The 27,417-nt window shown below is 38.7% G+C and overlaps 3 protein-coding genes across 3 annotated transcripts in view; 1 reads left to right on the top strand and 2 right to left on the bottom strand.

The window, feature by feature from the left end:
* LOC125230980 (ubiquitin conjugation factor E4 B) overlaps positions 1-12,757 on the top strand; it is a 29,947-nt gene extending 17,190 nt beyond the window's left edge. The window contains exons 7-19 of the mRNA XM_048136300.1: positions 2,324-2,497; positions 3,154-3,274; positions 3,780-3,911; positions 4,528-4,728; positions 6,854-7,196; positions 7,332-7,427; positions 7,628-7,746; positions 8,392-8,530; positions 9,214-9,327; positions 10,566-10,686; positions 11,139-11,245; positions 11,719-11,812; positions 12,359-12,757. Coding sequence (XP_047992257.1) covers positions 2,324-2,497; positions 3,154-3,274; positions 3,780-3,911; positions 4,528-4,728; positions 6,854-7,196; positions 7,332-7,427; positions 7,628-7,746; positions 8,392-8,530; positions 9,214-9,327; positions 10,566-10,686; positions 11,139-11,245; positions 11,719-11,812; positions 12,359-12,429 — 1,832 coding nt within the window. The 3' untranslated portion in view covers positions 12,430-12,757. The remainder of the gene's footprint in view (positions 1-2,323; positions 2,498-3,153; positions 3,275-3,779; positions 3,912-4,527; positions 4,729-6,853; positions 7,197-7,331; positions 7,428-7,627; positions 7,747-8,391; positions 8,531-9,213; positions 9,328-10,565; positions 10,687-11,138; positions 11,246-11,718; positions 11,813-12,358) is intronic.
* Positions 12,758-15,452: 2,695 nt separating this feature from the next.
* LOC125231032 (ubiA prenyltransferase domain-containing protein 1 homolog) lies at positions 15,453-17,722 on the bottom strand. The gene has a single exon (XM_048136373.1). It carries the CDS (start codon positions 17,497-17,499, stop codon positions 16,498-16,500), a length of 1,002 nt encoding a protein of 333 aa, XP_047992330.1. The 5' UTR covers positions 17,500-17,722; the 3' UTR covers positions 15,453-16,497.
* Positions 17,723-18,847: 1,125 nt separating this feature from the next.
* LOC125231240 (sedoheptulokinase-like) lies at positions 18,848-22,771 on the bottom strand. The gene is made up of 3 exons (XM_048136629.1): positions 22,456-22,771; positions 22,025-22,338; positions 18,848-21,382 (listed from the first exon to the last, which is right to left on the bottom strand). The coding sequence occupies exons 2-3, from the start codon at positions 22,312-22,314 to the stop codon at positions 20,275-20,277; spliced, it is 1,398 nt and encodes a 465-aa protein (XP_047992586.1). The 5' UTR covers positions 22,315-22,338; positions 22,456-22,771; the 3' UTR covers positions 18,848-20,274.
* Positions 22,772-27,417: the final 4,646 nt, after the last annotated feature.

The raw sequence follows: 27,417 nt of genomic DNA, 5'->3' as shown, positions 1-27,417 counted from the left end.
TTCTTGCTTCTTTCTAACGCGATCGAAGCCGCGGGCAAAAGCTAGTTACTAATGAGTTATTCGACATTCATTAGGCCATATTGCCTCGGGTACTGCAATTCGGACATGTACAATTTATATAACAGAGTAACTATGAAGCTATGAAGTGACTCCTTAGTTACTTCTCACCGTTTATCTATTTAGCACCGTTTCAGAAGTGTCTCAGGGTTTCATTTTGCGGAGTGTATGAAGGATCGCATAAAGTTTGGCGCGTCGATGAAATTCGTACGAGCTTTTACCTTGCGCTTTAAATTATAGCTCCGATCGCCTTGACACCCTCTTTAATTCGCGATCTCCCGAACAGAACGCTTTGTCGAACACTGTGATTCATTCTTTGTTACAAAAGCACAGTCACGTATGTTAGGTATACAGTAATATAGGCTATATGTAAATAAACTTGCCCCAAATAAGATAATTTAACATTTGTACCGCAGACGGTTTACTCGAATCTAAATAACATGTTCTGCGTTTTCGTACAACGCTTTTGTCAGATAAAATATTTTTTGCGTATTTTTAAATTCTGGCGCAAAGCTCAATATATCTCACAGTAATGGTAGCCTAATTTTATTATCTAAGCACAGACCAACCCCTATAGACATCTATTACAAGACGACTCGCTGTGGCCAGCCTTCCTAGTATTTGCACTGATATAAGCGCGGGCGCTCGCCGTGCCCGATCAGTATCGACCAAGTAACAGACCCGAAAGCAGCGCGTGTTTTTCGCACAAAAAAATTGGAAAAGGGTATTTTGATGCCTTAAAGATGTCCACCTGTAGTGTGAAATGGTGTGGAAAGGTAACAAGAAGCTCAAATTTAAAAACAGACGGCATTACATTCCACAAATAAGTCATATTTATAATTTATTCAGAGCCGGCATAGGTCAACTTACATTGGCCACTTACGCGTCAGTAGAGGGACAGTCATACTTCTGTCCCTTTTCATCTGGCGCGACTGCCCGCCGTCCTTGAAACGGCCAATCACAGCGCGCTTAATACATTCCCCGCCCGCTCCTCGCACCCCAAACACTGGTGACTCGTATCGCGAACCAAATATACAAGACTGCCACTCTATAGGAGGTTCTCTGTGTATCTAAGTTATCGAAATAAATTATCTATATTATTTAGATAAAGCGTAGGTCATGAATATAGTTTTATTCACTTTTCGTAAGTAATTTATTGCATAATTAATCCGCGAATAATTAGTTAACGATGGAAACATTCATGTCCATAATAAATTAATTCACTCCATTTTGACAAATCATTCTCCTGACTCCTGACTCTAGTAAACAAACTGCTTAGGTAACCGGCTTACTCTATTTATAATACCTATCTAGAAGTCGCCGGTCATTTACGCATCAAGCTATGCACATAACATAATTATATACTTATAGGTATTATCTAGATACATACAGATGTAGTGCGAAAAGATTTTCATTCGTATTTTTACGGATACGTAAGGACGTGTCATGCTATTTCAGTCAGTCTCTGCAGTACAAGACGTATTGACACTGTCTGAACTAGCATGACAAATACGGACGTTACGGAAAATACGAAGGAAAAACTTTATTTTACACTACATCTGTATGTGAAAACAATCTTAACGACAGCTATGCCTTGATATTTCTTACAAACATGTTGTTATTAGACTCTGTTCGGAAAGAGAAGAGTCGTAGAATGTATTGCATTCCATACATTTCACGGAACGAAACGGATTATATCGCGTATAATGTATTTATAAAATAGTACATCCCTTATTTCGAACCCTTTACAGCAAACCAAAGACATATAACTCCGTATAGACAGATAAAGTCTAAGAAAAAAACGTACCTCAGCACCATACAGAAAAAGGTACGGTCGCCTAGACGGCGTTACACCTTTGCGGTACGCTCAGCTAGATGGCGCTAATATTAATATTTGACATTTTAAAACATATCAAGCTAAGAATATGGGCCAAATTGTCAAAACTGAGATTCAAAAGTTTTAAACCTGTGTCAAAAGATGGCAGTCTATGCACTGTGATTACACATTTTACTTCGACAGTAACTCTTTATAATACTCGATCCTCTTTGTTTCGTTTTCTTTTAACCCCTTATTTGCCAAGAGTGGCCCTCAAGCTTTAGTAGTTTCATGTGCTCTGCCTACCCCTTTATGGGATACAGGCGTGATTGTATGTATGTATCCTCTTTGCAGAAAACCGTGTGTATTTTCAAGAGTGATTCTGCGACACACAAATGACAACAACGTCAACAGCTAACTGAACTATCTAATCAAGAATCTCCTTTCCAGGTGATGGATTCATGCTCAACGTATGCTCAGTACTACAGCTGCTATCAGTCCGCATTAAGCTGGAGCGAGTGTACCCCTTGTACGCCTTCCAGCCAGACTCATGGGCCAACGTGCGCGACGAGACAAGACTGTACTTCACGGCGCAAGAGGCTCAAGACTGGCTCGATGAACTAAGTAAGCTGGAATACCTCGTTGATTGTTTTGTAAAGCTACTTAAGTATTTTCAGGCCGAATTATGTTTTGATTTTACGGCCAAAGTCGACATATAACTGGCTAGACTACGGCCCAATATTAACCTTCGTGCAATCAGATAGAGTTCTAGGGTATGCTGCTGTAAATTTGCGTCCAAAGGGTTAAACTGGAACGCGTGTACAAGTGCACTGCGCGAGGTAAACAGAAAGTTTCTTAACTGTCTTGATGAACTAAGTAGATGGAATTGCCTTTTGATTGGGTCATAAATTCCCTTCAGCGTTATTGATTGGTTACACTTACTTATTTCTATTGTACACACAACACAGCATGCGGTATTTGAAATGATATGTGTTTTTTATTAATTAACCATTGACGCAGACAAATACCACGGTCTTAAAACTTCTTCACACTTGTACAGTCGAAGCAAGAGAGAAGGCAATAAAAGACACGTATTCTTGAACGTTTGGTGTGCTGATAGTATAGAATAGAGGTAGGTATTCAGATGTGTTTATTCCCGATATTTGATAGACAATATCTTATTCTTAAGTGTTGTTGATCCCATTCTGATAAAAATTTGAAGATATATAAAAGATTGGAATTGCAGATGAAGATTTGATTTGTAACATAATGCGTTGCAGACAAAGACCCGGCACACAAGTGGCCGGAAGCCAAGTTCCAGACGGTGTGCTGGTTCCTGACGCTGCACATGCATCACGTGGCGCTCATTCCTGCGCTGCACACGCACCAGCGACGCATTCGGTAACACAATGATGCATACACAATTGATACTTGATCCTTGAGCCTTTCATTTTGCGAAATATTTCGTAAAATCTTGCTTCACAAATCCGTAACTCAAATCCTGCCTTAATCAAGCACTTAGGCACTGGTCCCACCAAAAGCGAGTAAGCGATGAGCTATCGGCTTTAGAAACGAACAAAAGATAGTCGTTCCCGTGTAAGTAAAAGAGAGAGCGAGCGATTTATAGTTCTCTCGGCGACTATCTGTAACTCGCTCTAAACATCATCGCGTCTCTTTTATTTAGACGGGAGCGACTTTGCAAGGACACGCTTTTGGTGGGACCAGTGTCTTAGCCTTCATAGATTTTAATCCTTTGTTGGTTATATAGCAATGGCATACCGACTCGAATTGAGACTCGATGTTAGTTACTGTTGTATTTTTGCGATATTTACTGAAACCGTGACGGAAAACTGAGGGTGAGGAGTTACAAAAGTCAGTCGTTATACCTATATTTATTTTTCCACAGAGCATTCCGCGACCTGCAGAAAGTGATCGAAGAGCTGATGGCCGCCGAGCCGCAGTGGCGCAACAGCTTCTCCGCGCTGCGCAACCGCGAGCTGCTGCGGCGCTGGCGGCGGCAGATCAAGAGACTACACAGGTACTTATCACTACTTGGTGCGATGATATTGAGTTACCCATGTTTTGCGTGGTTCCAACCTTTTATCGTCCTTTCGGAGATTTAACGCCAAACTATTCGTCTATTGATACTGTCCAGGCATGGACAGAATATTTAGGGATTGTGGATGAGATGAGTTAAATGACACTCGTAGTTATGCATTGCGCCGGCGACGGCTCCCGAAGATACTCGAACGAAGACGAGGCGTTAACAGATACTTATTGTTAGATATGTAGAAAAAAAATACTATCAGGGCGGCGTTTAGTCGATTCTTTTGACTATTAAATTTTCTCTCATTCTGTCTCATTTTTAGTTGTTACAGACGCATTTGTGCAGATTGGCCAGACGCAAGTAGCTAAGACTTCTGTGAAGTCATTAGTACAAGTCTGGTCCTAGTGGTATAAGAGCTCTTTGTTGCGTATTTGAGCATTTCGCGTGTGAGTTCATACATCTAGCGCAACGCAACTCAAACTATGGAATCGCGCACGAGAGCGCAAGTTGTGGTATACCGGCTGACCAATTTATCGTCTAACATAAAAATGTTGTCAGTAACGAGACATGGATAGTGCAGTGGGTTGATGTTATTATTACGTGACAGATCAAAGCAATGCGCGGAGACGGCGCTGTTCGACGGCGAGCTGATGCGGCGCAGCGTGCAGTTCTACGCCAGCGTGTGCGCGCTGCTCACGGCGCGCCTCGACGCCGCAAGGGCCGGCGGCGCGCGCGCGGCGCAGGCCTTCTGCGCGCTGCCCGAGTGGTACGTCGAGGACGTCGCCGAGTTCATGCTGTTCGCCGTGCAGTGAGTCTCCTCTTACATATATTACAATAATAATAATATAATAATAATATATTTATTTGCTATAAATGTAGTACAATAAGATGTTACAATGGTTATATGAGCGTACATTTAGACTTCAAAAAGTCATGCAAATTAATTCCTTACTAGCTAATTTATCTTAAGTTATTTATAACAATAATTTTATTATTCAAATCTTAACGATAATTATATGTCAAACAAGGGGAGAAAAAGAAAACAGTAAGCTAGGCCCACCATAATTAAATTACATAACAATTTACATTATTTGGTATCTCAAATATTGTTTAGCAACTTAGGTTCAACATGAGAAAAAAAAAAAAATTAAAATTCATAAAGATACGTCTATTATAAAAGGAGATTAAACATTAAAATAAGAAAAGAGCAATATTTGAGTAAATTAGAAGGTATAAAGAATGTCACAGTTTTTAGATGTCAGTAGGTACAACAATTCAGACCAATTAATTTAAAACAATAAGTACCTAAATAGTTAATAGTTAAGTTTCAGTAATCAGTCTGTACGTTATTGCAATTTAAGAAGTCATCTAAACTGTAGTAACTCTGCTGACTTAGGTATATGTATAATTTATTTTTAAATCTATTAAGGGGTAATTCTTTCATATCTTCAGGCAGTTTATTAAATATTTTAATGCACATTGTGTAACAGCAGCTATTTTTCATTTTAGTGTTTATTTTTGGTAGGACTAGCTTGTTTGGAAATCTTGTGTTAAAGTGTGTTATTTCCCCTTTTTTTTTGAACATGTTAGGGTGCATTTTTACAAAGACACACACTTCATATATATACAGGGCATGTACTGTTAACAACTTTAGATCCACAAATAGGTTTTTGCAAGACGTCCGTCGCGAGGTGTTGCAGATTGCCCTTATACACTTCTTTTGGGCAATAAGGGTACGATTTATATGAGGTGAATTGCCATAGAGCAGTAATCCGTATCTTAAGTTAGATGCCACAAATCCGTGATATGCTTTCATGACTGTGTTTTTATCAGCAGTTTTTGACAGGCGCATTAAAACATAGGCATATCTACTAATATTGGTACAAACTTTATCGACATGCATGCTCCACGTGCATCTATCATCCAGAACAATACCTAAGAACTTGGTGTTATCACACTCTGCTAAGGTTTTGCCATTATGTGTTAAAGTAAGTGGTTCTTTTTTACCCCGTTGATTAGTGAATTGGATAAATTTAGTTTTTTCGACATTCACTTGTAAGTGGTTGTCTTTTAACCAATTCATTATAGTAATGATGGCTTCATTAATGACATGGTTGTAATGTTGGGTAGAAGTATCAGATATGACAATGGATATGTCGTCTGCAAATAGTGTACAGTCGTGGTCAGTAGCAGAGGGCAGGTCATTGATATATAATAGAAATAATAAGGGTCCTAAGATAGTTCCTTGGGGAACTCCTACTTTATTATTTTTTATGTCAGACCTGTACTGATTTTGAACATTATCAGTGTCCAGATCTGTTACCTCCACAGTTTGACGCCGATTGCTTAAAACACTCACTGGTTACTTACGATACAAGTACAAATACTACAAGTGTTTGATAACCTGTTGCTACTGGTGGGAACCTATAATTGGCTGTTTGTTACTTATAGCGTTAGTGCGTTTTCACATTATCCGATCCGATATCGGATGTCGGACCGATATCCCATACATTACATGCGCCATCTTGGATTTTTTCTATTGAAATCCTTCCGACATCCGATATCGGATCGGATAATGTGAAAACGGTCTTATTCTGAATTGTAAGCTGTTGGTTCTCCAAATAAAAATAAGTGCAACCGTAAAAAAAAATATGAAAAAAAACCATTTTTTTATTATAAATGGGCTTACTCTTGGCCACAGACTAGCCAAAGGCAAAGCCGTACCCTTTTCTCTTCGAATCCCGTTTGCTTTACTCGTTAGATGAATAACTACTGCACTTCTTAGTACAATTTTCGATACAAATATCATGGTCCAATCCTGGTCACGGCACTAAATTGTAAAAGCCTACCTTTAGTAATTTACGTTTGTGGTACCGATCCATTCTCATAACTACATCAAATTATTATACCTAACGTTAAATCGCATCTTTCAGATATGTACCCCAAGTAGTGGCAGTGTACATCGAGGACCCCATCATCACCTGGCTCCTGAGCGCCATCTGCAACTCCCATCTCATCAAGAACCCGTACTTAGTCGCCAAGATCGTCGAAGTCCTCTTCGTGATCAATCTCTCCGTGCCATTGAAGCTCAAGAACGTGTACGAGAAGTTCATGGACCACCCGATGTCGCAGACGGCCCTGCCCAGCGCCCTGATGAAGTTTTACACGGACATTGAGACGACGGGACAGAGCACGGAGTTTTATGATAAATTTACGATCAGATTCCATATTAGCATTATATTGAAGGGGATGTGGGAGCGGCCTATTCACAAACAAGTAAGTCAACCTTTTTGTTGTGTCTGTGATTTGTATCTTAGATTAGACAACTGATAACCTGAAAATATCAGAGTGTCTTAAAAAGCAGGAGTAAATATTTTTTCTTTCAAATTTAATTGTGATTGTTTATTTCAGGCCATAGTGAAAGAATCCCGGTCGGGCCGGCAGTTCGTCAAGTTCATCAACATGTTGATGAACGACACCACATTCCTTCTCGACGAATGTCTAACGGTATGATTATTTGAGTATTTGTATTGTTATTTTATATTACTGTTAAGGATAATATTTCACTGGAAACCACCACCTTTTTGTTGAAATTTAAGCAATGTTATTTTTATAATAAATGGTAAATTCAAATTTACTAAATATATTTTAAAGGAGTTGTCGTCGATAAAAATTGAATGTAAACAGGATATTTTTGTATCGTACAGTACCTGAAGCGCATCCACGAGTCGCAGGAGAGCGCGGCGACAGGCGCGGCGGCCGAGGCGCGCGCGCGCGCGCTCGCGCAGGACGAGCGCCAGTGCCGCTCCTACCTCACGCTCGCCAGGTACGCAATGTATGACACGGACGTAGTCCTGTCTCCTTCTCTCACTTGCACTGCGGTAAAGCAAGAATACTCAGCGGTGCGATACCCGGACAGCATTCAAGTAGCAGTACACATGCAAACATAATAAACACGCGTCCACGAGTCGCAAGACAGCACGACGACAGGCGACCGCATAATCCCTCTCGCAGGACGAGTGTCAGTACCGCTCCTATTTCACGCTCACCAAATGTAATGCACTACGAGAGGGATGTATTTCTCTCTCGGTCACATTGCGGTGATGCAAGAATAGTCAGTAAGGTTAACTATTAAGGTCCGACCGAGATTCTCGGCCGTCAATAAATTGCGGTGCAGCCGAGAATCTCGGTCGGACCTTAATAGTCAGTGGTAAAAACTAGCGGCAAGTCACACCCGCATAGCGCTTACGATCAGAGACTCATTTCTCGGCGCTACAAGTTATTGTCACTTCAAACAAACTAGAATATGAAACAAACGACAGCAAACTAGTTTCGTATAAACGTAGCTAAAACATCCAGATTTTTCTCGTCAGAACGATAAATATTTTCATAGTAACTTATTCAGTTTAATCTCATTTTCTGATCAAGATACAGGGGCAAAATGAAAATACAACTGTTATTTAACTTGCAGAGAAACCGTGGACATGCTGGAATACCTGACGGTAGAGATTAAGGAGCCATTCCTGCGCGCCGAACTGGCCGAGCGACTCGCTTCCATGCTGAACTTCAACCTGCAGCAGCTGTGCGGGCCCAAGTGCAAGAACCTCAAGGTATTTCATCTGATCATCCATACTAGTATTATAAATGGGAAAGTGTGTGTACTGTGTGTGTCTGTTTGTTTGTCCGTCCTTCACGGCAAAACGGAGCGACCAATGGACGTGATTTTTAAGTGGAGATAGTTGAAGGGATGGAGAGGGACATAGGCTACTTTTTGTCTCTTTTTAACCCCGCACTTTCCTAAAATGGGGTGTGGAAGTTTGTATGGAACATTCTGCAATTTTCGAATTTAACGCGAACGAAGCCGCGGACAAAAGTTAGTTAATTTATAGTTACCAGAGTACCTGACATCCTGATCAAAGACCCCGGAGTGACTATCTGAACTGAAGTATGATGAAGATCTTCAAGGTACCGGCTGACTATTTAATTTGTAGTGAAACATGGCCAATTGGACGAGTATCTGATATTGGCGATCAAAGAATCCGCAGCGACCATTTATTTAAGCCCAAAGTAACCTTAACCTTCCTTCTCTTCAAACTTTAACCGCGATATATCCCTGTTTGAAGCTTGTGAAAGGGTGAATTACCCGACCCATGTGTCCGATTTTCTTTATGGCATTCGTATCGGAGATGTGAGAACGTCATACTTTTTCAGTTTTGTTGGCTAAGCTGTCAGCAGTTCGGTCACCGTATACTGCAGTGCTTGCAGTTTTATTTATGAATACGTATTGTTACAGGTCCGACGACCAGAGAAGTACGGCTGGGAGCCGCGGCGGCTGTTGTCGCAGCTGGTGGACATCTACCTGCACCTCGACTCGCCGCCCTTCCTCGCCGCGTTGGCTGCTGACGAGGTAACCTAATAGATATCTATGCTGTTACAAATAAAACCTCACCCGGTTCAAAGAAATAAGAAAAAACCCTGTCACAAGAATAATAAAATCTTGATCGGTTGAATACAGAATCATTTATTTGTCCAACATAGGTGTACATAAGTTGTTACATTACATTTCAGTTCAGTTTCACTATGTGGCACCTTACGGCATACAAATTTGAGAGCATGCATGTCAAAATATAAATTAATAATTACCTACATAATTATATTCTAAATATTCACAAATCCTTATCATCTAAGAATTCTTTAATAGAGTAGTAACTCTTTTGAGCTAACAACAATTTTAAGGCATTTTTAAACTTGTTAAGATGTAATAATTGAATATTTTGTGGTATTTTGTTGAATATTCTTTTTATATATTTTTTTTATTTTGAGAGAAATAAGAAAAAACCTGTCACATGAGATTGTGTCATCAGCGACAGCTGATTGTTGCTTGATTTCATATTTGATATAAATATAATACGTACCCTAGCAGCCTTAAGAAGCCAAGCGGGTCCAAATGAGCCAAGCTCAACTTTATTATTGTTATCAGAAGAAAGAGAAATAAAACCAAAAAGAGCATTATTATTTTCAACGCTGTACAGACAGGCTAAGCAACTTATCGCTGTACTCGATGTCATCATCGTCTTTCCGGCATTTGGCACGCTTCCTTAGCTTGAAGTTATCCGCTGTCTTTATCAAAAAAAAATATATTTTTTAATTTATTTAGCTCACAAAACAAGTTACATATATAGAAAAAAATATAATGTTACTTAAAGCAAAGACCTATATAACTTCGTATAGAGTGTATAGACAGATAAAGTCTAAGAAAAAAAACGTACCTCAAAACCATACAGAAAAAGGTACGGTGAGCTAGATGGCGATACACCTTTGGGGTACGCTCGGCTAGATGGCGCTAATATTAATATTTGTCATTTTAAAACATATCAAGCTAAGAATATGGACCAAATTCGATAGATGGCAGTCTGTGCACTGTGATTACACATTTTACTTTGACAGTAACGTTCTTTAATACTCTATCCTCTTTGCTTAAAGTACCGATCTGGCCTATACATGTGTGCACAGAAAGTATTTAATAAGCGCTACGGAGGGGAGATGTCACCTTCCACATTACATCGATTGTGGAAGAGTAACTAACTAAAGTTACTAGTATACAAATTGAAGAATATAAGTTAAACATAAACTGTGTATCGGCAGCGATCATTCCGCAAGGAGCTGTTCGAGGAGGCGGCGGTGCGGCTCGGCAAGTACAACATCAAGACGCGCTCCGAGATCGAGCGCTTCCTCGCGCTCGCCGACAACGCCTACCAGATCGTAGGTCGGTACCACAAGGGACGCTCACACCTTCCTGTCTTTTGTTGAGCTTACTATGGGACTTTATCAGATGATATTTAACACTTTCGCAACCAAGAACCCGCCTGGTGCAAGTCCAAGGAGCGAGTTCGAATCTAATGAGCTATATTTTGGGGATATACTAAAAAGAAAGGACAATTTGGGACAGTTTTCTGTTAGCGTCGCATAGGGATCGATGACTCGGTCGACTTCTAACCTCTTTATGTATGTCCCTGTAATGTAATGATCAGCTTATTAGTCATATTTGTTGGATGTAAATAGCGTATCATTCCTACCAATCAAATACATCGGTATAGACTGTTATTCTGATCCATTTGATATAATCTGCATTCTAAACCAAGTAAATAAATGAGACAGCGCGGCACCTGTCCTGTATGGTGACGTATTTTTCACATTTCACGTTGTTTTTTTATTCAGTGTCGAATCAGCAAAAGAGTGACGAGTTCGCAGACGCACCGGAAGAGTTCAGAGATCCACTCATGGATACTCTCATGACTGACCCTGTGCTCTTGCCCTCCGGAAAGGTAAAATTAATCCCACTATCATATTATTAATATTTATACAGATGTAGTGCGAAAAAATTGGCCTTCGTATTGTTACGGAAACGTACGAACAAGTACGAACGTGTCATGCTATGTCAGTCAGTCTCTACAAGATGTGTGTACTGACATTGACTGAACTAACATGAGAAATACGAGCGTTTCCGGAAAAATACGAAGGAAACCCTTTTCGCACTACACCTGTAGTTTCATGTACCTATATTCAGGAGCAATAAAAAAAAAACATTTTTTTACATAACGAATAACCATTGATACCTATCTCGCTAAATCCTATAGCTTCTAAATTATGTGTAAATATGCTCGCAGACAATACTAACTAATTTCTGTCTGCGAGTACCTACTTTTTTAAGAATGGGCCTTGTCGTTTTTTCTTACGTGTATGATATCAATTTCAGTTTATAATAAAATATTTTTCTAATAAGATTTTGTGTGCGCAGGTGATGGACCGGTCGGTGATCCTACGGCACCTGCTCAACAGCTCCACCGACCCCTTCAACCGGCAGCCGCTCACCGAGGACCAGCTGCGTCCAGGTAACATTCTTCACACTCATACTTGTATCAGAGGCAATGACGAATTAGTTTCCAATTAGACGGATTCTTATGTCATTTAATTTTTATAACACGCTTTTATTTCGACCTGTATGTAAGTTGTAACTATGTATCTAATGGAATCTAAGGAACTAATTTAACCATCTTCCAAGGATACGCTACGTAATGAAAATTGGGGCAGGTGGTTAGGTACGAGTATATGTAGTTCTGGTGACAATACAATAATATGGTACTGTCGAATTGGCATAATGATGGAGCCGGAAGATATGAACTGGAACTTCATGATGGAACATCGTATCATAGCTGTTCTTTGATTTCTAGAACAGTCTTGTAAAGAATTTTGACCACAATTAGGTTTTTAGTTTGATTGCTAGCAAAGCGTGTCTTTTTAGCTTTTTTTTTTATTAAAATTTATCGCTTTTACTGGATTCGATTTTACCTAGATGACGCATAGCTGTCTTTGCTTTTTCAACATCAGAAATTCAGAACTAACGATTTATACTAACTATATGTTATTATCTATTTCAGCGGCCGACCTAAAAGAGAGAATCATCCAATGGCAGCGCGAAAAGAAAGGTTCGACCTCGCAAGACCCTTAAGCCAACAAACCAAGTCTGATGTATATATCTACCTATCGCATATATAAAGACTATTGACTGGATATTTCCAGCGGGACTATTGTCCGTGGTATGAATGTGAGATTATTCTAAGTATGGTGTATTCTGTGTCATGCTGTTCCGACTAAACCCCCATCGTTTAGTTAGTCGACAGGCTGTTCGAACATCGCAGTTAGTACCCGTTCGCGTGTAGCTTTATATCTTGACATCACATATATCAATGGCCTAAATATCTCAGATAATACCAGCTTACTCATTTGTGGAATCTTGACTTGAACATCCTTTTAGAAGGTGTTCGTTTATTCTGACCCCAATTTTACGAGTAATGTAAGGCCTCGTCGAGTAGCAATATGAAAGTAGGCGTCTGTTCTGTAAGTTTTAATGAAACCCTCTCGCAAGTCGCCACTTAACCCTTTGACTGCCTAAGACGCAAACTAACGTGATACAGCCCAATATCCTCCTTGCACTGTAACATGATGACGCGCCCACAATAGGAACGGCGTTCAAAGGGTTAACATAATTTAGATCGAAAGTAAACTCTACATTAGTGTAACTAATGACTTACTTTGTTTGTGCAATAAGGGCAATATGGCCAACAGTGTTAAAACAAATCCAATATAAACTCGACGACGCAAGCTGGAGGGTTTTTATGACTTGAGTTTGTATATGAATATCGCCCGTGTTACAACGTTTTTCATCACACTTGCGAAGTAAGTGATTACTGTTGGCACACCTCGGACACTGACGATCAAATATATGAAAGAGGCGGGTTCCTAGCACACAGTCTCAGCGCGTGTAGGTGAACGCGTACTATGCTTGTATGAGTGAAATATGACAGGTCGACTGTTCGCGTTTTTGACAGGCGGTAACTGTGAGGTAACCGAGAGGGGGTGGGCGGCACTTTCAGCGGGGAGCGGGAGTGGCCATACTGTACGATAGTACTCTTGCTTATACTGTGCTGTTTGTCCGCCTTTTTCGTTATTTTAAACGGAGCTATAGAGCCATTCGGCGCACAGACTTAATTAATTATATGAACACCAATTAAGAAATAGAAAAGAACTAATATGAACATTTATTTACAAAATGTTTGTGACACTCAATATTTGTACTACAGGGTGACAATAAAAAACACACAGATTTCGGGAGATAGGTCATGCCGGGCGATTTGTATAGAATACGCCTGTCGCAAGGTCTGCGCAACCCACACAAAGCACCAGTAATTGTAAAGATAATGCACGCACACACCTAATCCACACACACTTGTAGCTGGACGCTCCTATTGCGCAATACACGCGCATCATTTCAATGTATGTGTACACGCGAACGATAAGCGAGCGCGATCGCGCACGCACACAACGATAAATAGCGGGAACGCCTCGCCTCGTTTCCGAGAAAAATGTCTCACTGAGTGAATCGTTTTGTACACCGTTCATTGCGGCGCAAAACACTACACTGTTTACAATATGTTCCTTGTGTAGCCGCAATGTATAATGAACGTTTTAAAGCACAAGCAAACGTAAGGTTACATGGTACAACTCGGAGTATTACGTTGAATTCGTGTTTTATGTGAAATAAAAGGAAATAAATAGTATTTACCTATGAAATGTTATCCTATCGGCTTGGAAATTATTCAGGTCACTGCGATGTTTGTAAGTTATTATTGCACACTTCGGCATTTTTGATAAAACTCGTTTTTCGTCGGTGAACAGCGCGCGTGTACACTCGATGACAGCGGACGGCGAACTGGCGGCGGTGTAGGCCCAATGGGCCTACATCTGCGACCAGGCCGCGCGCGGCTTGTCCTCTCTATAGAATTTTTTCCTCTGAGAAAAAACACATGAATTAAAATGCACCTTTTATGAGCAAGTGTGATGAAATATGTATTTATGTAATATTGTATGGAAAGTTCAAGACTTATTTTGTGCAAAATTTATTACTATTTGCATATAGTGATATTATGTTTAGTCTTTGTTAGCATGAATTTATATCTCAAATATGACAATGGTGTAATTTTGTTCCTTTATCCCTTAGATATCATTATCATCACTCATTATGGTTTTCATTTAAGAATGATGCCATTACGTAGACATTTTATTTAGCGTTTATTTGCATAATAAAAGGCAATTGATACTTTCTGAACAGTTCAAACTAGCAAAAAAATCTTGCTCACTGCCACTAAATTAATTTGTAATTTATTTCTGGTCAAGCATACTTAAATGAAACCCATTTTCTGAACATAATGGTCTCACCTGTATTATAATTTGATTTGTATTTATCTTTATATTATTGTAAAGATTCTATGATAAAGGTCTCTTTATGTTGATATATCAATAAAATATAATAAATGTATGTTGGGTTTTCTTTCTTTCTTCCTGAAGTCTGTACTGTGTGAGTGAAAATGAATAAAATGATTTAAATACAAGTCCACTTATCAACATCTGCATGTCAATATGGGAATCATACAATACGATGATGATTTCAAAAAACTCAAAATTGATTATCAGTGGACATCTCTGTTTCTAAATACCTAGTTAGTTATCAGCAAAGACATTATAACTCCGTATAGACAGGTAAAGCCTAAGAAAAAAATGTACCTCAGTACCATATCGTAACTACTTTGAAAAAACCTCGTATCTCACGCTGCTTCTCAAAGTTAAAACGCAGTAAGTCTATATGCATTCCATACATACTTTCTACAATTTTCTTTTCATTGACAGACGAAGATACAAGTTTTTTTAAAAGTAGTGACGATATAGAAAAAAGTATGGTGGCCTAGATGGCATTACACCTTTGGGGTACGCTCAGCTAGATGGCGCTAACATTAATATTTGACATTTTAACAAATATCAAGCTAAGAATATGGTTCAAATTATCAAAAGTTCTAAGCCTGTGTAAGAGATGGCAGTCTATGCTAATATACTGTCATTACACATTTTACTTCGACAGTAACTCTCTATAATACTCGATCCTCTTTGGTTATCAGTAAAAGGAATAAAACATTTTGTAAGTATTAAAACATTATATTTGACTAAAACTACAATGTTAAATCTCTTATACACTAAAAATAAATTAGTTATTGTCACATTGTGCATTACAACATCAGGCAATTGTTTTAAGGCTTATAGGCATCTTTTAACATGACTGACGATGCCTGATATGAATTTATTTGGCATGAACTCTCTTAGAGGACATTAACAGAAATCAAACTTGGAACACACACACACTCATAAATATGATGAGGTAGTTAATTATTTTCTTTCAACCCTTACTTCAACATCAAAATAGGTACTCAATATAACTTTGCACTCTTTTAGTATTTTCTTATTATACAAAGATTACTACAATTAAGTGCTATTAACCCTCCGTATTTTGTGCCAAAGTAAGGGTTAAAGTTATCTGTTATAAATACCACTATTGATTGAGCATCACATTTTATACACAACATTGATTTCAAGTTTGGATATCAACATGCCATGCCATCTTCTTTCAATATTATTACAATGGATGTGGGATGGATGTAATGCAACATTTAAGACAACTAGTCAGATCTACAATTAATCAAGCAGCCTATATTCATACTGACTCAATAAACATAAATAAATGCTAATAGTATTTATTCACTTGATTTATAACAGAATAATGTTCATTGACACTACAGGCCAACTACAAAATGAAACATTGTTGTTCTGGCCTGGTCACTTTTCCTTGTGTAAATGAATATGTCATTTTATAATTACATTAGAAACACAAATCAATATTGTTAATAAAACTAAGTTGATTTGTTCCCTAGTTGTACAATATTTAGCTTTACAGTTTTAATCATAATAGTTGTTTATTCAACTTGAGTCTTAACCTTCTTGCAAAAGACAGATGATATGTGATATACATATTGACTAATTAGTCAAGTCTGGGAAATTTTCTAGAACATCTTTGTTTACTTTGGGCACTTTATAATAGTGGCAGTCAATGCACATAAGAGTGCAAACTAACTTCAGAAGCTCAGTAAGTACAATGGTAAATGTGTAAATTGGGAATGCTTCTTACCTCAGATTATCGAGGCAAAAGGAAAGGTAATCTATAAGCAAACAAACATGAAATCATATAGAGCATACCAAAGTAGAAATTTAGCCTAGCGGTCTGACGAGGCACATATCTCATAGTATCTGGGTGTCGGAACATCCTTTCTATTTTAAATGCTCTAGGCAGAGTCAGCATGGGCAGCAAGAACCATAGAGAGCACCGGACTGATGCCACTACAAACATTATGTATGGGATAAATAATAGGAATGCATAAAGTAAATAAGATGCCGTCTTTCCAATCAGAATAGCTAATGTGACAATTTCAGCTTTGTTGTCAGTTTCCAGATCCCTTGTGTTGTTGCTATGCAGAATAGCTTCAGTGTTGAGAGCAAGAGGGATTGCATAGTAAATTATAGGCCAATCAACCCTCCCTGTCTGTGCCAGGAAAGCAAACACCACTGATACGGGCCCAAATATGACTAGAACTAAAATATCACCTAAAGCTATATACTTCAGACCGATGCCCCCTGTGTACAAGAAGGAGGATGATAAGCCACCAAAATACACAAGTGCTAAATGCTCCATGCGAGCCGGAGACACCATTACCAGAGGAACAAAGCAGGCACAGCCAGCCAGGTACAATATGGCACCTAAGGAGACCACTTCATCGATGCTTAGGAGGTGATCGACGAGCGTTCGATCATCGGACTTGCGATTGTCGATTCCTTTAACGAAGTCAAAGTATGTGTTGACGACATTGCCTGCACCATGCACTGGGAGCACTGTGCACAGCGTGAGAAGCAGTGCGGGCCAGCTAAAGGCTTGTTCGCCGGGCAGGCGCCACGCCAGGGCAGCCCCTAGCAGTGTAGGCAGCAAGCTTGCACTCAGCGACCATGGTCGCAACGCTACCACATAAGTGTGCACTTTCATTAGAGGATTACGCGCCGATACCCTCGCCTCCACCGGCTGCTCCAACAGATTCCCCTCGGCAGTTGGAGTATCCATGTCCTCTACTTTCTTGTTACTCTCCATTATAATGTTCGAGTTGTTCACTGTGGCATGAAACTTAACGTAATAAATATGTGACCTGCTTGTACATCGTCAGTGCTGCAAGAATGCTGTGACTAATAAGTAAGACAGTTGGTTTAGTATTTCGGTTTTTCGTACTGATGCAAATAATGTTAATTAATACAAAAGTTTACGTTACGGTATCTCTTTCAAATAGTACACGACTAAAGCATTTGACAAATCAAATGACAGAAGTGACATTGACATTTTGCTGTTTAGGCCGTTCAGAAATAGTAATCAACTAATGCGCTCGCATAAGGCGCATGACGAATATCCATTCACGGGAAGCATGGTCGCGCGATAGACGATAAAATATCAGGCCGTCCCTATCGCACTTACAAATAGTGCGATAGGGACGGCCTGCTATTTTATCGTCTATCGCGCGACCATGCTTCCCGTGTAGACAAATTTTATTGAGGGCCAAAATTTTTCAATTTGTCCAAATCAAAGTTCCACTCGACTTTTTATGTAATGGCCGCTGTACACATATGGCCAACGGTTCCACCAGCCCTTTATATACAGCGGCTCTTATCTTGGCCAAGGGGTTTCACTTGGCCAAGATAAGAGCCGCTGTTTACACATTGGCGAACCAATCACTTGGCATTGGCTCTTCATGGAAGATGGACGTGGAATGGAAAAGTCTAGGAAATTCTAGGTCATAGACGTTGTCAGAAAAATTTGATTAAAAAATAATAACCCCGTAGTAAAATTAAATTATTTGAAATATTAACAATTTTTTGAATATTCTGATAAGAACATTTATCTTTTTTAGGAAATTCATTAAACATTTGCAAGGTTATTTTATTTCCTAAAATCTACACTATTATTGACATAGATAGTTATTATTTTCGTAAATATTTCACTACCGTCCTCTCTGACGGCTGACGACCAACTGAATGAAGCGCCAACGTGTAAACGCAGTTGGCCATTGGCGCCAAGATCCTTTGATGTGTGGACAAAAAACCGACACCAATCGGTTGGCCGGCAAGCGCAAGCGCCAACTGCCAACTTACGGCCAAGTAGCCCTCTACACGCTTGGCCAAGGGGGTTGGTGGAACCGTTGGCCATGTGTGTACAGGGGCCATAACATAGGTATTTTTTACGCAATTCATACTCAGAATCCAGAGAGGTCTTTCGATCCTGATAAGCGCCCTCCACTCCACGCTCGGTTTAAAAAACGCCACATCTTTAAAAAAAATGGCCCATGTGACGATAAAACTTTGCCCACATTTTTCAAATTTGCCGGTTGCCACCTTTTAACTGGGGACGTACATACATGGAATGAATAATAGGAACAATAAATAAAATGCAATTTATAACTTTGGTACATTTTAATAAGTAATAATACTAATAATTTACTAAAGATAAGCTGTTCATTATATCATTATCTCGGAATATGTTCTACAAAGTGCGTTTGATATGGAAAAAAATTATTGCACCTTAACCCCTTGCAATATTAAGGACCACGTTGTAAGGTATATATCTTCTATCTTTGTACTGCGGTTTTCAACTTTCAACAAGTAAACAATTTGCCTATGGCCGATAGTACACTATCATAGAAATATGATCACAGACAACACGCCGTCCTTTTTCTGCACGTTGGAGAAAAAGGGAGGCATACAGACCTATGATCATATATATATGATAGTGTAGTACTTACTACTTATCGGCCTACTCAGTGCGGAAAACCGCCCGAACGACCCCGAACTAATACAATACAACAAACCATTTTCAGCCCAGCTAATTTAAAACCAACTTTTGTAACATTTTCCATACATAGAGCCATAGATACCTAAACAATAAAACAACTTTAAAAAACACCTCAATTTTAACCATGTTACAATAAGTTCCCCACTCATCATTAACTACATCTGTTATAAACCGCCTATACTCTTAGGCCATTGTAGGCAATTTTAAATACACAGGGTGTTTGTTGATTAAAAACCTGAAATCGAGAATAAGATAATTTACTTTTATAGAAAGTATATATATCAGACCAACCAGAAACATACGAAACAGTCTATATTTTTACGTGTTTTCTGGGTTTGGTCCCATAGTAAAAGTTGCTCAACATTCACATTGTAAAATATTTCATATAATTATGCAAAATACCTGTATAATAATGGAGAAAGAAGATGAACTACGAGCTTTATCTATTCGTATTGTTTATCAGATGTTCGTAATTAGAATATAGCAGAGCTGTCAATTATGTGTACCTATCTATATCAAATTCACTAAATAAAATATACGAAAGCAACCCTTCTCGTAGTAATAAAGAGAGCTAATTAAATACAAATATAACATTCAGTTAACCTACACGAGTAAACAATAAACATGGCACATAATGGCTCGATGTCATTGAGATAGAAATACATACACATTTAATGATAACTTACTAATACTTACATCACATGCAATTTAATTCACTATTAAAACGTTTCCATTTAAAACAATATATTAATTACCTTTATTGTCTACTTGTATGTATATGTACCTACAACTAATTATAAATTACAAGTACAATCTTGGTCTAATGACGTGTTACGTTACAGCCCTGAAATGTAAAAAAATGATTCATAAACATTTTTTTACTGACTATGATGGCGAGAGTAGGTACTAGACTAGGTGCCTTGTCACTACAAAGTTTGTAGGTTTTTTTTCAATTAGCGCTTACATCTTAATGGGGTTTTGCTGAATATAGTGACTGTAGTACAAACAGGCAAGTATGTCTATAATAATTTACTTCCCCACCACAGCTACAGCTGCACCTTTAGCCGCATCTCCCCCTGACGTAAACTCCAGCGGCAAGCTGTAGTAGTGCTCCACGGCTCGCTGCAAAACAACGTTGCGCGATAATCCCGACCCGTTTCCAACTATTCTTTTAATATTTGCGTTGCGCAATATTTCTTTGGGCATCATGGAGTGCAAGTTCTGAATCAAACTGTCACACAGCGACCGAAATACCGAAGCCAGATGAATGTTGGACAAGTCAATGTCGGCCACCGAGACTTTGGCTGTCGGCGCATGTCTCTCGCCTAATAAATGAGGGATTATTTTCATTTCCGACGACGGCGGCGGCGCGGCCGAACTGATCGTAATCAGCTTCTCCCAAACCTTCGATTGAGGAATAGGGAAACCGAATTCCAGCATCCATTGCTGCAGCATTTTCACAAATGTTGCGAGAACGTTCCCTCCATTCAGCGAGGCGGCTACTACTAAATATGTGTTCCCGAAATAAGGTAAATGCTCAACGGTGCTGCAACCGAGATCAGATATGCTATTGGCGATAATAGCAAGCTGAGCAGACGTTGAAATATTCAAGACAGCGTCCTGGCTATTTTCTAGGGTCGCCAACATCGAACATTGCAAGTCTCCTAGCGCCGCGCTTATTGGCGTGCCCTCGGGGATGCCGTTCCACGAAGAATTCAATTTACCAACGAACTCTCCGCTTTTTACGACTTTCGGAAGGAGATTGACTGGAAAGCCGATCGACTGTAATATGTCGACATTCCATTCTTTCTTTTCAGTATTGAAGTATCCCCAGCTGGCAGCGTTTTGGTCGGACATCACGGGGACGTCCAAGTCGCAAAGCATTGAAACTACAAAATCCTCCACGGTGCCTGAGCAGTTGAAGTTCTTCAATTTCTCAGGTTTATGTTTAAGCATCCATAAGAGCGTGGCGCACCCATAACCGGAATAACACTTGAGGTGGGAGTCAGGCTTGGGCAGGGCGTCCAAAAACTCCGGCCTGCATCGCGTGTCCTGCCAAGTGTACAGCGCCGACATATTCTCTCTAACGGCTTCAAATCTAATCACATTTCCATCCTTTTCTACTTTCTCCCAAGCTCTGAAATGAAAGTAAAACCCATTTAGTCTCGAGGCTCGCTTTTATTACCGTCATTTGAGATTAGGCTTTGGTAAAGGGGAAAGGGACACGCGCAAAAAAATCTACCCCGACGCTTGCTACTTCCGGCAACCCGAACCGGATCTTTCCTTGAGATAGCAAGTTTTCCTTTAATTTCCCTTCACGTGTCATTTAAGACCACCCACATGTCTAGTTGTGTAATACGACATGTAAATAATTACGATTCAGAAAATTTGTCGTGGAACGCATATTAACGAGGTTTTAATTTCAAAGTCAATCGAAACAGATATCAACGGCCTTAAAATAACTTTCGTCGATTATAATCGTTGTACCTACTGTTTTCCTTAATTACATATTTCAATAGGTAAGTACCTAAGTACTTCAAAGAACAATCAAACACAACGTGACTAACTCTTGAGGGTTCTATTAATACTCAGTCTTGTATTAGAAAATCTAATTAATTGTTGTGTCAGTAACTAATTGTTCCACTTTTTATTTACTCGCATCGCGAGGAATGCCAGAAGCCAGAAGTGTTGAAAACTATAACGGGTGTATGTATAAGGTTTGAAGATTTAATTTTACTCATATTTTCTGTTTGGTTAAATTTAGAAGAGTATAACATACTTGTTCTCCGAGTTCTTCCACAGCACCACTCCATGCATCTGGCCACAAACGCCGATTTTTTTGACATGCCGCAGAACATCCCTCGGCAGGCGGGACACGCAGTAGTGCACAGCTGAAACTATTTTCGGTACATCCTGCTTGTTCCCCTCGATGCCCTGGTCACTGGGAATATTGGCTGCGGTATCCTTGTTCTGTTTAGCAATTATTTCTTTCGTATCGGGATCGTAAACACACACTTTGACTGAAGTGGTCCCTATGTCCATTCCGAGAATATACTCCTTGTCGGCCATGGTCACAGTTTGAATTAATAGTACCTATTGTATCTCCCCGTGATGTCCCTCCGGGACATCACGGCGTCCGATTTGTGGATAGGATAGAGGATATCTCTAAATTCCCAACTTCTCTCTCAAAAAAAAAAAAAAAAAAAGTACCTATTGTTTTAGTAGAACACTTGTTTACACCGCAAGGTAAAGATCAAAAGTAGCTGACAGACGACATGTGAATTTGATTGCTTTTGCTAGATTGCGGCAGTCGGGCGTCGGGCCGGCCGGTCACGAGCGGCGCGGCGGGAGGTGGGCGTCGCGCGCCGCCGCTACATCGGCACCGGAGAGCGCTACTTATTTCATTCCAGCTACGCGAGATAGCGGCCTCGCGTTTGTTACGTAAACACAGCGTTTATCACGAGTAGCAGTATGTTTATCTTACACTTCAGCGATTAACTGACTATTAACACCCTATAATTTATAATCCTGCTGCCAGGTACAAAACAATTATTGCTGATAAGAATAGTTTTGGGAATCAATACCTATGTATTAATTAAATAAGAAAGAAAGAAAGATTTTGGTAAATTGATGTTTCTGCTTTTTAAAATTTGAACTATCTAGACACCTTTTTATCGCCATGAAATGAACAAATCTATAAAGAACAATGCTATAAAATCATAAATTTTCATTTACAGCTAATCAATAGAGGATTATGTTAAGTACAGTTTTGTGCTGGATTTCTGACTGACAAAATAGTTCCTTAGCAACCAAATACCAAATAGGTACCTATAAGTTCTAAACGTTTTGATAATAATCTTGCTCATACCAAATTTGGCAAACGCAATGATGTAGCTGCCTGTTGATGTCTAAATCTACTGTAAATATATTATATACGCTGTATGTTAGATATTGCAAGTTTTATGAATGATGGGAGTCCGTCCAAGCTTTGCTCGGAAAACATGAAATGAAGACTCAAAAATGCGCGTCTACCCAGAGATGAAACTTAACCGGATCGATTTTCGCCCCCCATATAGTAAATTTCATCAAAACCGTTAGAACCGTTTTTTTTATATAGGACGTCGGTGACAAACAGGTATACGGTCCACCTGATGGAAAGCGGTCACCATAACCTATGGACGCCTGCAACTCAAGGGATTCCGAGATCAACGAAATATACATAATATGAAGGGTCCACGGAAAGAACATGTCTAGTCACTTTTTTTTGAAAATGAGATTTTAATGCCAAAATGTAGAGCAAGTAATAAACTATTACTTACATCTTCTGTTACAACTGTATTATTATATTAACATGTCTTTTTTTTACTTTAAAAAAACCTATACACGGAAATAACGTGCGTTGTATATTAGGTACATGGAAAAAACATGTTATGTCACACAAAATAAAACAATATATTAGAGAAATTTGAATTTATTCCTTGACATTTTCCTGATAACAGAGCTCGGGGTAGTCCTTAATCGACTTATTAATTGTATTTATTTGCACCATATTTAAAATATTTAGAAATAACCATAATTAAGCAAATAATTGTATTAATTTAAATTGTCACCACAAAACTGTTTCAAGCATGCCACTTTGACAAATTCAAGACAGATATGCGACTAAAAAGGTCAAATGTTAAATTATAAATTACGATAATATCAGCTTTAGATAATAATAATCTTAAGTCTCGACTCTATAATAGTTTTGTCCCATGTCCATATCTGTTTCTGCGATGACTTGTCCGAGCATTGGTTATAATACTAAAATCGCTATTACCTTCCTATTGATTATGTAATCAATAGGAAGGTAATAGCGATTTTAGTATTATAACCAATGCTATAAATGTTAGTCAATCTAGGTATGTACCTAGATTGACTAACATTTAAATAAACACTATTTATATATACAATAGCGACTCCATGGTATTTGAAACCACGAAATAAATAAACATATAATTAACCGGGCAACTAAAATATTAAACGGGAAGTTAAGTCGGGCATACAATAATATAATTTGGCTGTGTTTTAATATTGTGGCGACAAAAAAAATATATGAGCCTCAAATATTAAGCATCATTATTATTGAAAAAACGGCAGCAAATTTCAAGCATCCAAAAATATTGCCGAGGAACATTAAACAATACTTTGGCGACTAAAATAATAATTGGCACCTAGTATTGTAAAGCGTAAGATTTTTAATATTTGTAGTCATCTAGATGTTAGCACCTAAATAATTATACTTGGCTCATCGTTTAAAGTAGTATTTAAATTGCGGAGGCAACTAAAAAAAATAATGGGAAGTAGGTTTTTTTTAAAACACATATAAAATCGTTTCTTTATGAAAACGGGTTGAAGGTTGCTACGTACCGATGGTCTCATCGGAAGATCAGCGCTGGAAGTCACCAGCAACACGCTGAGATGAGGCCATTTCGTGGCACTTCATTCCTTTCTGTCTTGTTGTTATTATGTGTATTTTGTCTTGCCTGTGTTCACGAATAAATGTTTATTCTATTCTATTCAAACATCGTATTTGCGACCCGTAAACCACGAGTAGTATTTAAATATCTCTATAAGGTAACGCGTACCAAATCATATTATAATAAGTACACAGCAAAAAGGAGTGTATCAGCTTCTAATGGGTCGGTAACGCGCATATGATACCCCTTGAGTTGCAGGCGTCCATAGGTTACGGTGACCACTTTCCATCAGGCCGATCGTATGCTTGTTTGCCACCGACGCGGTATTTAAAAAAAATACCATGATAATCGTATACTATAATATTACAAGAGCAGAATTATTTTCTGCTAGCAGAAAAGTGGGTTAGGGTTAGGTTATTTTTTTAGTAGAATATAAGTCGTACCAAATTTGCTATGGCATAATTCTTAGGTATTTTGTGTGAACAAAACAACGATAGCAAAGAGGAAATGAAATACAGTCCCAGATGCACCGTTAGGTACGACGACGAGCGAAGCGAGGAGGAGTGTTAGGTATCTTGCATCCCCAACACACATGACTCGCTATCATAACAGAAATAGGAAGAAGATGGACAACTTTTTACCGCCTAAATATTATGCAAACAAAAATCTACGGAAGTACTCTTAATTTAGAAGATTAGTTTGCTCATTAACATTATGCCAGCATAAGATTCGATAAAATCTGCGGAACGATTTATGCCAAAGCATATTCTGAGTAAGGTTTTCCTGCCAAAAAAATGAATCTTTCAGAGTGATGTTAAGACTGCGTAAGGCCGGCCTTAGATTCGATAGAGTAAACGTCATGAAAAGTTAAATTCATTGTATAGAGACGAAGTTGCCAGCACACCCAAACACCTAATTTCTTACCCATAAGTATAATATTTTGTCGACCATTATATTTTATAAGAATCCTTTTTTTTATTAAAATGATAGCTCAGGTGATGAGTGCCGATGTATAAATTTTAAATGTACTTTTTATGTTAATTTGCTATATAAATATTTTAAAAGAACTGTATATTTTATATTAATAGACAGCCGTTTTCCTATTAAACTGTATCTCTTAAATTGTTTCCAATATAATAATTCAGTTGCCAAATAAATAGTTGGTACTCGCGTCTGAATAAACCGTAGCCGTAATGACATTAAAATGCTACCTCATATTGAAATAATTTGAGGCCCCATTTTAGTCGCCAAACTATTATTTTTGATACCCATTTCTATGGTTATTTAGTCGCCCGGTTAAATACGTGCCAGTCAAGATCAACTTAGCCCCAAACTAAGCAAAGCTTGTACTATGGGTGCTAAGCGACGATATACATACTTAAATAGATAAATACATACTTATATACATAGAAAACATCCATGACTCAGGAACAAATATCTGTGCTCATCACACAAATAAATGCCCTTACCGGGATTCGAACCCAGGACCGCGGCTCAGCAGGCAGGGTCACTACCGATTGAGCCAGACCGGTTGTCTGTTTTTAATTTAATAGTTATTTGTTATACAAGGGGGCAAAGTTGCATTTTAACGCCGAGTGTGGAATTGAAAAACGAGCAAGTGAAAGGATTCTACAGTTGAACCACGACTACCACGAGCGAAGCGAGTGGTTCGAGAATAGAATCCTGAACTTGTGAGTTTTTTAACACACGAGAAGTAAAATACATTTGCACTCGAGTGTAACACAAAACTTTTCCCCTCACTGTAGCGAGGAAACTACAACGCAAAAAATGCGTTTATCACTGCTTCCAGTAGTTCCACAGGTGGTAAATCATCATTATTACTAAATTCACCTACTTTTATCAATTTTAAAGCAGTTAATTTGACTTTATTCTTGGTCAAATTACTTTACCCACTAGTGGATAAAATGCGTTTTTACCCGCTGGTATTAAAGGACAAAACACGCGTTTCCGAGCTAGTGAGGGGAAAAATTCTTTTAACGCAAGGATATGCCTTATATTTATCATTTTTGTGGTAACTACCCAATAACCAAATCTTATACTATTAAACGAGCAATTCTTGTATATTTATTTATTTATTTATTTATTTATTTATATATACCGACGATCTCGGAAACCGCTCTAACGATTTCGCTGAAATTTGTTTTGTGGGGGTTTTCGGGGGGTTTCAGATCGATTTTTCAGATCTAGCGTAGCCTTAGATCCCGGAAAACGCGAATTTTCGAGTTTTCATGAGTTTTTCTTTCGCATTTGTAAACGTAAAATATGGTCCTTAATTTCGCCGCGCGCGCATCGATTCCGCGTAGCTCAGTCGCACGAGGTCGGTCTAATGTACGCAGATAGATCGTAGGTGTCAGGGTTTCGAATCCCGGCCAGAAATTAAGTTTTTGTTTTTTGTCTTTTTTTTTGTTTTTGTATTTATAAGTTTTTTTTTATCTAAAGACGTGATATATTAAAATAGAACCGAGCGAAGCTCGGTCGCCCAGATATTAGTAACATAAACCCAAACAAGTGCATGTCGCGCAAATGCGGGCCATGCCCAGTGTAATTATTTTGAAAAAAAAAATATTAGCAATTAACCTGTCAGTCCCATGATGTTATTTATTTAATCTTTGTTGAGTAGGTATTTAATCTTCATTGAGTAGGTACACAAAAGAAAAATCTTACAGTTCAAAAAAGGATTTTTAGGCATTTT

The sequence above is a fragment of the Leguminivora glycinivorella genome, chromosome 11, assembly GCF_023078275.1.
Source record: "Leguminivora glycinivorella isolate SPB_JAAS2020 chromosome 11, LegGlyc_1.1, whole genome shotgun sequence".
NCBI classification, from domain to species: domain Eukaryota; kingdom Metazoa; phylum Arthropoda; class Insecta; order Lepidoptera; family Tortricidae; genus Leguminivora; species Leguminivora glycinivorella.
The sequence above is the reverse complement of the archived record's forward strand: the minus strand, read 5'-3'. Positions and strand labels throughout refer to the sequence as shown.